The sequence below is a fragment of the Vicugna pacos genome, chromosome 18 (assembly GCF_048564905.1).
Source record: "Vicugna pacos chromosome 18, VicPac4, whole genome shotgun sequence".
In the NCBI taxonomy this organism is placed as follows: domain Eukaryota; kingdom Metazoa; phylum Chordata; class Mammalia; order Artiodactyla; family Camelidae; genus Vicugna; species Vicugna pacos.
Window position 1 is genome coordinate 28105420 of NC_133004.1, and position 14793 is coordinate 28120212.

A 14793-nucleotide genomic window follows, 5' to 3' on the forward strand; every position below is an offset into this window, starting at 1 on the left:
GAACATTTTTTAATGTGCCTTTTGATCATATCACATCTTCTTTATCCATTCATTCATCAACACACTTAGTTTGTTTCCACATCTTGGCTACTGTAAATATTATGCTGCAGTGAACATGGGACTGCAAATATCTTTTTGAGTGACTGTTTTCATTTCCTTTGGATAAATACACAGAAGTGGAACTGCTGGATTATATGGTAGTCTATTTTTAATCTTTTGAGCAATCTCATACTGTTTTCCATAGTGACGGCACCAATTTACATTCTCACCAACAGTGCACAAGGGTTCCCTTTACTCCACATCCTCACTCATATTTGTTATCTCTTGTTGCCTTTTTGATAATAGCCATTCTAACAGGCATGAAGTGATAAATCATTGTGGTTTTGATTCTCATTTCCCTGATGATTAGTGATGTTGAGTGCCCTTTCATGTGCCTGTTGGCCATCTGGATGCCTTCTTTCAAAAAATGTCTATTCAGGTCCTCTGCCCATTTTTTAATCAGATTGTTTGTCTTTTTGATGTTGAGTTAATGAGTTCTTTACATAAACTGGATATTAACTTTTTTATCAAATAGATAATTTGCAAATATTTTCTCCCATTTGGTAGGATGCCCTTTTGTTTTATTGGTGGATTCCTTTGCTGAACAGAAGTTTTCAGTCTCATTTAGTCTAACTTGTTTACTTTTGTGTATATATATGATATATGTTATATATATGATCATATATATCATGTATATATCATATATTATTTTTATGTGTGGAAGAGTTGGCCTGATACAAGTACTTGGCATTACCAGAAGTGAAAATCTTATACATGATTTTAACTGATTTAACAGAATGGCAATTTCTTAATGATATTGGAATAGACAACTTCATCTAACAAAAAACTGTATTGGGCACATAAAAATACACAATAGGTATATGTTGAAAATTCCAGGGAGGGATGTTAGTATTCCATTCTACTACCATGGGTTCCAGCTGTAAAGATTCTTTAGACTGAAAAAGAAGTAATCCTTGTTAGGAGCTCTATGGGTATCACCTTGCCAGCATGGGCTAGAAACCAGGTTTTCTATCTCATCCATGTAACTGTGTGTTCAATGGAATAACTGACTTGGGTCTATTGCTAATGAATTACCCTCTGGATTCAGATTAGGTCAAGAATTGGCTATTGTCCTCAATCTGACCCCATGCTGAACCACATGACAGGTCGGGAATTGCTGATCATGTATGCCAGGCTGCGGGGGGTCCCGGAGCCAGATATTTACATGTATGTGGAAACTTTTTTGCATTCAATGCACCTGGAAACCCATGCTGACAAGTACATCTACACATACAGGTGAGACATTATGCTACTGTATTTATTATGCTGCCTACTGCACACCTGTGTTTCTACTGTTCAGAATGAATGACTGTAAACTCAACCTGACAACTCTGTCACACAGAGGCCATGACTATGAAAGAGCCTTATGTCCTGTCAGGAATAAGGCAGATCACACTTGCATGAAGTTAACGTTTCGCAGGCATGAGTTGTAGCCTTTGCGTTTCAAAAAAGAGCAACTTCATCCCTGTATCCCTATGGTATTTGTCTCCTCTAAACAAAAATATTTCGCAAGATAATGATGCTAAAATAAATTACCCCAAAAAAGTCATTTTAAAGAAAATGGGCTGATATACACACCTGGACCTGGGGCTGCTGCCCTCTGTGAGTCATATCAAAGCAGCACTGTGGGTATATGAGCTAATTCTGTCCTATGAATTAACGATGTGTATACCCTTATTTCTTCTTTCTCCTCCACTTTCTCTCTCCTTCTTCGACGACAAAGTGGAGGAAACAAACGTAAACTGAATACTGCTATTGCCCTAATGGGAAAGTCCTCAGTTGTCTTCCTGGATGAGCCATCTACTGGCATGGACCCAGTAGCCAGGCGCCTGCTCTGGGACACAGTTACATGGATGTGTAAAACTGGCAAAGCTATCATCATCACCTCTCACAGGTATGACCCGTTGGGAGACTTGGTTGATAGAAGAGTATAGGAGGGAATTATACGGAACCAGGAACATAGGTCAGTGAAGTATGTGAACTACATAAGAGGGACTACAAACAGATGATGATTCTTGGCTTTAGCTCAGTTGAGTTCTGAAATCCAGACTTGGTAGAAGATTGGAAGTTAGAGAACTGTTCCTATTGTGAAGTTAAAAATCAACTGCTTTGAATTTTAAAACCTCCTCTTCCAAAATATGGTCTTAGTGATGATCATCTTAAAATACCAAGCTTTCTACTACAAGTGTTACCTTATAATCCTAGCTCTGTTTTGAAATGCAGAATTTTCCCTCTGAAAGGGAGTCTCTTCAGCCATGTATCCTTTGTGCCCCTAGCATGGAAGAATGTGAGGCGCTTTGTACCAGGCTGGCCATCATGGTAAAGGGGAAGTTCAAGTGCCTAGGCAGCCCTCAGTACCTCAAAAACAAGTTTGGTAACGTATATATTCTGACAGCAAAGATTAAGATTGATGAAAATGAAGATAAACTAGCGGAGTTCAAAGAATTCATTGCAACAACTTTCCCAGGTAAGAGAAGTAGGGTTGGCTTGTGAAAACTGTGTTAAGTCACGTATGTTGTGCTGCTGCATGTAATAATTAACTTTTTGCTGTGAATTACTGATGTTTATTTTCAATTAGGCTCCTTCGGGAATAATTTTTTTCTATGAATTTATTCCTGATTATGCTAAGAAGCTTTCTCAAAATAGCAGAGGCTCTCACCAGTCTCTTGTAGGAACCAACCAGTAAGATAAATGTGTTCAGGTGTATTTATCTGGAGCTAAATTATTGAGGTTAAGTCTCTATTTTTTATGCTTGATAAAAATTTTTTAGGTTTCCCTTTTCTGAGCATGTATCCTCTGCCTTTCCCTGACTCCTAAGACAGGAAATGCCTATGAAACGCAAACAAGAACAATAAACTCCCTTTTCTCCTTTCAAGGAAATAATCTCAAGGTGCGACATAACTATTTTGCTTCTGTGTTCTAACTTCAGTAAGTGCCTCTCTGTGCCCATGGTAAACAGTAATTTACAGCCAGCTTCTGTTTATTTCTACTCCCACTACTTTATCTAATCATTAAGTAGAGACATGGTAAGTCTTTTAGTAAGTCTGACTGGCTTAGTCTCTCTCTTGAATAATCACTGTCAACAATGTGGTGGCCAGATAGTCAGGATGCAAAATTAAAAGCATGGAGGCTGTAACAATGGTAAAGCAATAAATGGTATTGTCCTACACTAAGGAAGTGACCATCAAAATGGAGAGGAAGAAACAATAAGAAATGGATATACATATTGGAATGGGCAACTCAAGTGGAGGAACCACTATATGGAGAAGATAATTCAGTATCAATTAGATAAATTATACCTAGATATTCAGATAAATATGTTCATTAGGCAGCAGAATATTCATTTAGTTATTCATTCATATAATAAGATTTATGGAGCACTTATTGTATACAGTGTGGAAGATACTGAATTAATCACACAGGATCATATATACTGTGAGCCACTCCAACAGTGTACTTGGCCTGAAGCTGAGAGAGGACACAAAAAAAAAATGAGGACAAACTTGTCTTAAAGAAGATGAACACAGCAGCTTGACTGTGAAACTATGTACTGCCAAAGAAACCCAATTACTTCTTGCCCCATCAAGAATACTGAGGTATGCTGCATGACTGTGGATGGGAATAACCTGATAGAGAACAGCAGCCAGAGCTCTCAGAGGGCATCAAAGCAATTTAGATCTTACAAATCACTTCCAAACCCTGTCAAGGTGAGCTGCTGGGGACATCTCAACTACAGATACCCACTCCTGGCCCACAAGTAATGCTTCATGCACCTCACCTGCACACAACAAACATCCTGTGACTGGCTCCCTGGGTGCAACCCCAGAGGTGTCAAGAGTAAGCCTCTGAAGACAGCTGATGTGCATGCACAGAAAGGTGGTCCAAATCTGCGGGACTGGGAGAAAGCACACAAACCTGAGCATTCAACATCACACTAGAGAAAGCAGACAGTATGCTATTATGACCCAGCCTGGCATAGAAGGATCATATAGAAGGCATACAATCTTAAGAATTCACCTCCAAAAGGGAAAAAGAAGTATGAAGCAAGCACACCCATAGGGAAAGTCTGAGAAAGCCTCAGTCGCCCTAATGGGGTTGATGGAAGGCATCGCCTTCCTGAAGTCAGTCAGAAAAGAATGGAGGAGGTGACTGTTCTTTCAAATGTAAAGACTCGAGCTCGAAGTTAAGGGATGAGATATTCCACACAGCTGGAGGTATCAGCACCATGATTTCAAGCTATGCTACAAAGCTACAGTAATCAAACCACTATGGCACATGTGCACGCACGCACACGCGCACACACACACAGATACATAGCTCAATGGGACAGAACAGAGAGCCCATAAATGAAATCACACTTACATAGGTATTAATTTAAGAAAAAGGAGGCAAGAATACACAACAGGGAAAAGGCAGCCTCTTCAACAAATGGTGTTGGGAAGTCTAGACAGCCACATGCAAAAGAATCAAACTGGACTACATTCTCACACTGTATACAAAAATAAACTCACAACTGAATAAATACTTAAATGTTAAGACTTGAAACCATAAAACCTCTGGAAGAAAACAGGCAGTATGCTCTTTGACATCAGTCTCAGTAATAATTTTTTGGATATATCTCCGCAGGCAAGGGAAACAAAAGCAAAAACAAACAAATCAAACTAAAAAGCTTTCACACAGCAAAAGAAGCTATCAACAAAACAAAAAGGCCGCCTACTGAATGGGAGAAAATATTTGCAAACAGTATATCCAACAAGGGGTTAATATCCAATATGTACAAAGAACTCATACAACAGAACATCAAAAAAAAACCCAATTAAAAATGAGCTAAGGACCTGAATAGACATTTTTTTTACAAAGACATACAGACGGCAAACAAGCAGATGAAAAGATGCTCAGCATCACAAATAATAAGGAAAAAGCAGATCAAAACCACAATGAGATACCACCTCACACCTGTCAGAATGGCTATTATCCAAAAGACAGCAAATAACAATTGTTGGTGAGGATGTGGAGAAAAGGGAATCCTGTGCACTGCTGATGGAAATGTAGGATTTCCAGTCAAGATGACAGAGTAGTATGACCACAAGCTCACCTCTCCTCAAGACTACAACAAAACCACAACCAACTGCTCAACAGCCATCAAGAAAAAAAGACTGGAGCCTAGCAAAAAAGATCCTCTTCTATGGGAAACACAGAGAGGGAACCACAGCGGGAAGGCAGGAGTGGTGTGCTTACGATATAATCATGCCCCATACTCCTCAGATGGGTGACCCACAAGCTGAAGAACAATTAAGTCACAGAGGCCCTCCCACAGGAGTGAGGGTTCTGGACCCTATGTCATGCTCCCCAGCCCAGGGTTCCAGAATTAGGAGGAGGAGACCCCAGGACATCTGGTTTTGAAGGCCTGTGGGGCTTAACTTCAGAAGCCCCATGGGACTTGGGGAGACAGAGATTTCATTCTCTTGGGAAGCATGCACAAGATCTCATGTGCACCAGGTCCAGGGGCAGAGACAGTGATTGCATAGGAATCTTGGCCAGACCTGCCTGCTGATTTTGGAAGTTCTCCTAGGGAGGTAGGGGACGGCTGCAGCTCACCCAGGGAACATAAAAGCTGGTGGCGGACATCCCAAGAGTGTTCATTGACATGAGCTTTCCAGGAGGCTAACATCTTGACTGGATCATTAGCACCAAGACCCAGCCCTACTCAACAGCCTGTAGGCTTAAGGGCTGGGAAACCTCAGGCAAAACAACATACTGGGTGGGAGCACAGCCCCACCCATCAGCAGACTTCCTGAGCCATAAAGGCCTCTAGACAGGGCCCTATCCACCAGAGGTCCAGGATCCAGCTTCACCCAGCAATAGGCAGGTACCAACTCCTCCTGCCAAGAAACCTGCATAAGCCTCTAGTCCAGCCTCACCCACCAGGGGGCAGATACTACAAATAAGAAAACAACAGTCCCAACGCTTGTGGAAGGAATTCACAAACACGGGTCAGACTCTGCACTGGGACCAGCTGGATTCTGGCCCTTGGGTGACAAGAGAGGAGTGTACTGCTGGGAGACATATGACATCTCCCACAGAGGGCCACTTCTCCAAGGTCGAGAAACATAACTAACCTACATAAAAATACAAAGAGACAGACAGACAAGATGAGGCAGCAGAAGAATATCTTCCAGGTCAAGGCACAAGATAAAATCCCAGAAGAAGAAGTAAGTGATGAGGATATAGGCAATTTATCCAAGACAGAGTTTAGGATGACGATGGTGAAGATATTCAGAGAACTCAAGAGGAGTATAGATGCACAAAGCGAAGTTTTTAGCAAAGAGCTGGAAAAGATAAAGAACACCCAAACAGAGTTAGAATAAAATTACTGAAATGAATCACACACTAGAAGGAACCAAGAATAGACTAAACGAGGCAGAAAAATGGGTTAGTGACCTAGAAGACAGATTAGTAGATACTGCAGAACAGAAAAAGAAAAAAAAATGAAAAGAAATGAGAATAGTTTTAGAGAACTTTGGGACAACATGAAGCACACTAATATTTGCATTATAGGAGTCCCAGAGACAGAAGAGAGAGTGAAAGGACTTGAGAAAATTTTTGAAGGGATAATAACTGAAAACTTCCCTAACTTGGGAAAGGAAACAGTCACTCAAGTCCAGGCATCATGGAGAGGCCTACACAGGATCAGTCCAAAGAGGAATACACCAAGGCACATAGTAATCAAGTTGATAAAAATTAAGGATAAGGAGAGAATATTAAAATCAGCAAGAAAAAAGTAACAAATAACATATAAGGGAACTCCCATAAGATTATCAGCTGATTTTTCAGCAGAAACCCTTCGGGCAAGAAGGGAGTAGCATGATATATTTAAAGTGATAAAGGGGGAAACTTACAATCAAGAATACTCTATCCAGCAAGGCTCTCATTCAGATTTGATGGAGAAATCAAAAGCTTCACAGATAAACAAAAGCTAAAAGATTTCAGCACCACCAAACCAGCTTTACAACAAATGTTGAAGGACCTTCTCTAGTCATCAAACCGTAAGAGAACAAAAATAATAAAGAGGAAAAAAAAAAAGAGAGAGAGAGAGAGACCTACAAAAGATTGCTTTGCGGTCTTTCGTGGTTCCTTATAAATTCTGGAATTGTTTGTTCTATTTCTGTAAGGAATGTCATGAGTATTTTGATGGAGGTTGCGTTGGATCTGTGGATTGCTTTGGGTAGTGTGGCTATTTTGATACTGTTGATTCTTCCAATCCATGAGTACAAGAAATCTTTCCATTTCTTCATGTCATTTCGGTTTTCAGAGTATAGGTAACCTCCTTGGTTAAGTTTATTTCTAGGTATTTTGTTATTTTTGATGTAATGGAAATGTCTCTGCCAGCTATAAAATTCTGGTTTTTGAAGTGGAAAAAAAAAGAGAATGAAGGGCTGCAAATGGCAAAATATCCTTCTTTTTTATGGGTGAGTTGTATTCCATTGTGTATATATGTATTACATATATATATATATGTAATGGAATACAAATATATATAAATATATATATTGCATCTTTATTATCTATTCAACCATTGATGTGCACTTAAGATGCTTCCATATCTTGGCAATAATAATGTTGCTGTTAATAGCAGGGTGTATGTATCTTTTTGAATTAATTCTTAATTTGTAGTTGGCTTTATTCCTTTGCTAACTACGTAAGTTTAAAAAGCTAAAGCTCTAAACATTCTTAGAAACAATGAACAGTACATATATGTAAATTTAAAAATATATGTGCATTAAAAAAAAAAGATCAAGCCTTTAAAGACATGGAAGAAATTTAAAAGATATATTACTAAATGAAAGAAGCCAGTCAGAAGAGGCTACAAACTGTACAATTCCAACCAAATGACATTCTGGAAAAGGCACAGCTACAGAAACAATAAAAAGATTGTGGTTTCCAGGGGTTTGGGGAGAGGGAGGGAGGAAGGAATGAATAGATGGGAGTACAATGGATTTTTAGGACAATGAAATTATTCTGTATGATGCTACAGTGGTGGCTACATGTCATTATGCATTTGTCAAAACCCATAGAATGTACAACATCAAGCGTGAATCCTAATGTAAACTATAGACTTTGGTTGATAATAATGTGACCATGCTGGTTCATGGATTGTACCAAATATGCCACACTGATGAGGAATGTTGAGGGTAAGGGAGTATGTATGTGTGGGTGGGGAGGGCTATGTGCAAACTCTCTGTATTTTCTGCTCAATACTGTTGTGAACCTGAAACTGCTCTAAAAGAATAAAGTCTATTTAAAAAAAAAAAACCAATTTTAAAAAAGATCAAAATTGGAAGACTTACTATTCCTGATTAATTTCTGATTCAGGAAGTATAAAGAATAAAAAGATATATATAGACCAGTGAAATGGAATAGAAAGCCCAGAAACAAACACTTTTATATATGGTCAATTGATTTTCAATAGTTGGTTGAAAAGTCTAGGGTGCTGAGTTCATTCAGTGGAGGAAGGCCAGTCTTTTCAAAAAAAAAAAATGGTGCTTAGAAAACTGAATATTCATATGCAAAAGAATGAAGTTGAACCCTTACTTTGTACCATACGCAAAATTTAACTCAAAATGGATTGAAGACCTAAACATAAGAACTAAAACCATAAAACTCTTGGCATAAAATATTGGGTAAAATCTCCATGACACTGGATTTGACAAGGACTTCATGCATATGAACCAAAAGTACAAGAAAGAAAAGAAAAATAGATGTATAGGGGTAAGGAATTAAGAGATACACACTACTATGTATAAAATAAATACACTTTGAGGATATATTGTATAGCCAATATTTTATAACTTTAAATGGGGGAAAATACTGCAAAAATACTAAGTAACTATACTGTAAACCTGAAAATAATATAGTATTGTAAATCAACTATACTTCAATTAAACAAAGAAAAGAAAAAAACAGATGAATTGGACCATCAAAATTAAGAACTTCTGTGTATCAAAGGACACTGTCAAGAAAGTGAAGAAAACCTACAAAATGGGATAAAATATTTGCAAACAATATAATGACAAGAGACATATCCAGAATATAAAAAGATCTCCTAAAAATTAAAAAACTAATCAAAAATAGGCAAAGGACTTGAGTAGACATTTCTCAAAAAAAAAAAGTATATATATATATATATATATATATATATATATATATATATATAAATGACCAATAAACACATGAAAAGATGCTCAACATCACTAGTCATTATGTAAATGTAGATCAAAATCACTGGATATACCTTGAAAATGTTATGCTTAGTAAAATAAACTTTGGCTTATTCAGAAGGACAAAAATTGTGTGATTCCATTTACAAAAAGTACCTAGAAAAAGTTACCTGGGACTGGAGGCAGGGGTGATGGGAATTATTGTTTAATGGGTACAGAGATTATGATGAGAATGATGGAAAAGTTTCGGGTATAGGTAATGATGATGAATCCACAGTATTGTGAATGTAATTAATGCCACTGCACTGTACAATTAAAATGATTTAAATGATAAATATCATGCATATTTTACTATGATGAAAAAAGACTCAGAAATTAGAGACTATCAAAAATGAGTAAGGCAGACTGAGGAATTTCCTTTCTTTTCAAGTTTACTATGAATCTTACTTATTAACAGATGTTGAATTTTATCTTATGACTTTAACACATCTATCAAAATGATTTCATAATCTTTGCCCTTTTTTCTGTTAATGTGGTAAATTACATTGGTTGAATTTTTAATGTAAACCAACCTTGTATTCCTGGAATAATAAATCTCACTTGGTTGTAATGTATTCTCTTTTTTACATATTGTTAGATTCAATTTGCTAGTACCTGATAAGTACATTTTCATCTGTGCTTAGAAGATATGTTGACCTGTAATTTTCCTTTCTTGTAATTTGTGGTGTCTAATTTTAGGATCAAGGTTATACTGTCTCATAAAATGAACTGTGAAATGTACTTTCTTTTCCTACTTCCTGGGATACACAGTGGGAATGAGTTTGTATATTGACTAAAAAATATGTACAAGGCTGTTTACTAAAGCACTATTCATAATGGCTGAAACCTATGAGAGTGGGACTCTATAAACGGGGGAATGGGTAAATAAATTATGGTATGCTCATAACAGAATGGAGTATGATTGTTGAAGTGGAATACTGTACATGTACACTGGAATACTATTTATTGATGAGCATGCACAAACTACAACTACATGGCATACAACCCAAGCACAATATTGAAGGAGAAAAAAGCAAACCAAAAGAATACTAGCTGTATGACTGGATTTGTATAATGAACCAGTGTTCATTCACTTTGTGAAAATTCATTGAGCAATATAATTGTGTTTGTTTACTTTGCTGTATGTGTGAAATTTCAGAATTTTCTTTAAAAAGTAACAAAGCAGACTTGAAAAAAAAAGCGAACAAAGCCTTCTGAGATAAAAATTATAATTACTGAAATTAAAACCAAATGACTAGAATATGGCAGCCCAGTTTTGAATTTTCCCCAATTTTTTCTTGCTAAAATGGAATAAATAGAATGAAATAATGGAAAACATCTTATAACAAAAGCTAAGTGACAGAGTATCCCCCAAGAACCCGAGAATACATGCAGTTAGGCCAAATCACTGAAACAACAAGACTCATACACAATAAGCAGTTACTCTGCACATAGCCAAGGGAAGAGAGCTAGTTTTGCTATTCCTAGCAGCTAAGGAGACCAGAAATTGCTAAGTTTCAGAGAGACAAGTTTTCTTTATTGAAAATGTAACCAAAACAAGCTGGAAACAAATAAAAGGGTGTTCAACATCATTAGTCATCTGAGAAATACAAATTAAAATTGGCAATGAGATACCACCACACACACACACATCAAAATGGCTAAAATTTTTTAGTTGACCATACCAAGAGTTGGTACAGAAGTGAATAAAGGGGACTTTTACACATGGCTGGGCAGAATATAAAATACTTGGAAATTTTTGCCATATCTACTAATATTAATGATACTCGAACTTCTGCCCCATCAATTACACTCCCAGGAAAATGATTTTATTTAAACAACAGGAGGTAGGTAGAGAATGTTCAAAACAAAATTGTATGTAATAGCCCCAGACCAGAATCTGTATTAGTTATCTCTTGCTGCATAACAAATTACAAAAAAAACAAAAAACAAAAAACTTAGTGGCATAAAACAATAATAAACACTTACCACAGTTTCTGTGGGTTAGAAATGTAGGAGAGGCTTAGCTGGGATGTTTTCATTCAGAGTCTCTCATGAGGTTGGAGTAAAGCTATTGACGGGGACTTCAGTTATCTGAAGGCTCGCTGGAGGATCTGCTTCTCACTCACGTGGCTGTAGACAGACCTCCCCATAGGACTGCTTGAGTGTCCTCACAACATAGTGGCCGGTTTCTCCCACATCAAATGATCCTAGAGAGAACAAGACAGAAACCACAATATCTTTTATAAACAAGCCTCAGAAGTCATACTGTTATTTCTACAATAACCTGTTGACTGCACAGGTCAGCCCTCTTTATCATGGGAAGAGAATAAACAATTTTGTGATTACTAGGAGGCAGGTGTTGTGTGTCCACCAATAGTCGGGGTACAGTCACACACTGGAAACTTTATAGTAATGAAAATAAATGAGGTATAGCTATGTACAACAACATGGATGAAGCTTAAAAATATATTGAGTGAAAAGCCAGATAAAAATAATACATACTATACAGTTGCATTCATATGAAGTATGAAGAAGGTAAACCAAACTATAATATTTAGGGTTCCAGACTTAGATAATAAAACTATAAAGAACAGCAAAGAAATGCTCACCATAACAGTCAAGAGGGTAGTCGTCTTTAAAGGGGAGGAAGTAAGCCTTGGTAGTGATACAGGTGACTTCTAGAGTGTTAGAGGCCAGTTACATGTTTATCAACTTTATTATAATTCACTAAGCTATACATGTATTTCCATATACTTTTTATATGTTTGATATATTTCAAACATTTAAAAAATGTTACTTACTCATGGAGGCTATGCAGAGATTCATTAGAAAAGAAAATCACTTACTATAATTGCTATATAGATTATTTGTTTCAAATATTTTAATCCCAATTAATTTTACTTGTAATAATCTCCAACTGTGTAATAATATAAATACACCCTATCAGTTAGGAATGGCTACAATATTACTACCACAATTTTATTTCTGCAGTGAATGCCATCACATCTGTGTTACATAGACATCAATTTCCTCTTTCCTTTAGGATGAAGGTTACCTGGTTATGAGAACAGTATGGAGATCCTACTGTACACACACACACATACACATGGGAAAAAAAAACACACCTAAATTTTAGGAGCACAGTTTCAGGACAATGATTAGAAACAGAGTCCTGTAGAACAACAGAATTCATATGAGTGTGGTCTGGCAAAGTGAGCATGTGAGTTAACAATTTTTCCACACCTAAAAGTGATCATCTTAACCTCTGCAATTTTACAAACTATGGGCAGTAAGACAGTATTTTATATGGAAGCAAATCTATTGAAATACTTCACAAAGTCATATATACTAAACAGAATGTAATTATGTCATCTGTATTAACTGCATATATTCTTTCTATTGGTGTGGATAATTGGAATGAGAATTATTTGGGAATTTTGTAAAACTCTGTCAAATACGCAGCCCTCTCTGTTACTCACCTGTCAAATCTTTCCTTTCTTAGGTAACATCCTAAACCAGGAGCATCAAGGGATTATTGGCTACTACATTCCCAGCAAGGGAATTTGCTGGGGAAAGGTGATTGTTGAAATCATATCTTTCTAATATTATGTGTTAATAGAAGACTATTAGGAAGCAGTGTGATCCAAGCATGTGGAATGGGAGCATGACATTGGCAGAGGAGGAGAACCTATAAGATACTTTCCAAAGATCCCTATAGTTTGAATGAGACTTCTGACCTAAATTCTAATATTCCATACATATCAAGAGAATGGGAATGGAGAACTGCCTCCTCTTCTCTCTGCTTTTCAGCCATCTTTCCCTTCTGCTTTCTAACTTCCCCCTTCCATATATTTTTGTCCCTAAGCATAAATCTGGCAAGAATTGGGGAATGATTGAGCGGGAAAAAAAGTCCATCTGGGGATACCGTAGTGGTAACACCGCCATTTTTTTTTTCTGTTAAAGGTGTTTCATATTATGGAGGAAGCTAAAAAACTATTCAATCTAGTAGACTATTCCATCAGTCAGATAACACTGGAACAAATCTTCCTGACTTTTGCTAATATTGATAAAATGGGAAATGATCAAGAAATAAAGCTGCTATGAGATTCAGTTTCAACCAGAGACCACTGTCTTTCTTAGACTGCTGCCTGCAACTAGATACATAGAGGTACCTCCCTCTCTCTCCCCTCTCTCCATTCATCTCTTTTCTCTTCTTTTCTCCTCCCCTCCTCTCCCCATCTCCTTCTTCTTCTGCTTATTTTCTTCTCCTTCTCCTCCTTTTTCTTCTTCTTCTTCCTCTCTCTCTGTCTCTCCCTCCCTCCCTCTGCCCCTTTTCTCTCCCCTCCTTCTCCTTTTTCCTCTCTCATTCTTTCCAAGTATACACAAACTGAACTCCCAAAGAAGAAAGTTTACAATCTTTGGTGATTAAGGTAAGTGACCTGTTGTCAAGAATGAACTGTGAAGGGTCTGATTTTACCTGACTTGCAAATTGTCGAGTTAGCTTACAACGGTTCCGTGAATACTGGCAGAAGACATTGGAATCCTGGGTCATAGACACAGAAAACTTACAGCAGTATCAGTATTCAGAGGTCATATTTGTGCCAGTTCCCCTATCCCTAATTCTCACAAGGCAACACAAAAAGAGCCAGGTAAGGCACGTAAGTTTCATTACAGTATATTGTTATAATTATTCTGTTTTATTATTAGCTATTGTTGTTAACATCTCTTACTGGACCTAATTTATAAATTAAACTTTATCATAGGTATATGTGTGTAGGGAAAAACATAGTATATATAGGGTTTGGGACTATCCCCAGTTTCAGGCATCCACTGGGGGTCCTGGAACATACCCTCCTCAGATAAGTGGGGACTACTGTATTTATTGTGCCTCTCAGTATCTGGGATATATGGAATTACCTCAGTTTATAACCTCCTCTCTTCCTTGTTTCCTTGTCTCCTTAAACCCTTTCCCATGGAGTGATGGTACCAAGCATAAGCTAAGTACAAGGACTGCCCTGCTAGAAAAACCTGATATCATCTTTCCGGATAAGCCGTCTTCCAGCATAGAACCTGTGGCCCACAGCTTCCTCTGGGACAGTGTCCAGCAAAGCCGTGGTCATAACTTGCCACAGGTGTGGCCCATATTCTGACTGACTCCAGTTTTTAAGATTTCTCTCTGCTGCCTTACCCAAGGTATGCCCAACAATTTCTAACTAGCACTAACAGCCGTCTTCTCGTTTTTCAGGTAGAAACTGTATGTTCTACAACATACAAACTACACATACAACCAACAAAAAAAATGCCTACACAGTGCAAACGGTCTCTCTACATAAGTCACTGTTAGTCAGACATAATCAGCTTATATGTCCCTACGACTTTCTTCTCTCTGGGCATGTGGTAAAGTGGTCCACAGTTCTGGATTTGCTCTGGCTTT

General features: G+C 37.6%; 1 protein-coding gene and 1 long non-coding RNA gene across 6 annotated transcripts in view; one reads left to right on the forward strand and one right to left on the reverse strand.

Annotated features, from left to right (window-relative positions):
• Positions 1–13476, forward strand: part of LOC107033294 (phospholipid-transporting ATPase ABCA3-like) — a 118564-nt gene extending 105088 nt beyond the window's left edge. For all 4 annotated transcript variants that reach the window (XM_072942773.1, XM_072942776.1, XM_072942774.1 and 1 more), the window contains 5 exons: positions 1148–1335; positions 1823–1993; positions 2376–2566; positions 12862–12935; positions 13323–13476. In XM_072942773.1, the coding sequence (XP_072798874.1) occupies positions 1148–1335; positions 1823–1993; positions 2376–2566; positions 12862–12935; positions 13323–13463 (765 nt within the window). In that variant the 3' untranslated portion in view covers positions 13464–13476. The remainder of the gene's footprint in view (positions 1–1147; positions 1336–1822; positions 1994–2375; positions 2567–12861; positions 12936–13322) is intronic.
• The window catches only part of LOC107033293 (uncharacterized), a 108082-nt gene that overhangs the window by 91513 nt on the left and 1776 nt on the right, over positions 1–14793 (reverse strand). For both annotated transcript variants that reach the window (XR_012061166.1, XR_004193971.2), the window contains exon 2: positions 11346–11566. This is a non-coding gene — a long non-coding RNA (uncharacterized lncRNA). The remainder of the gene's footprint in view (positions 1–11345; positions 11567–14793) is intronic.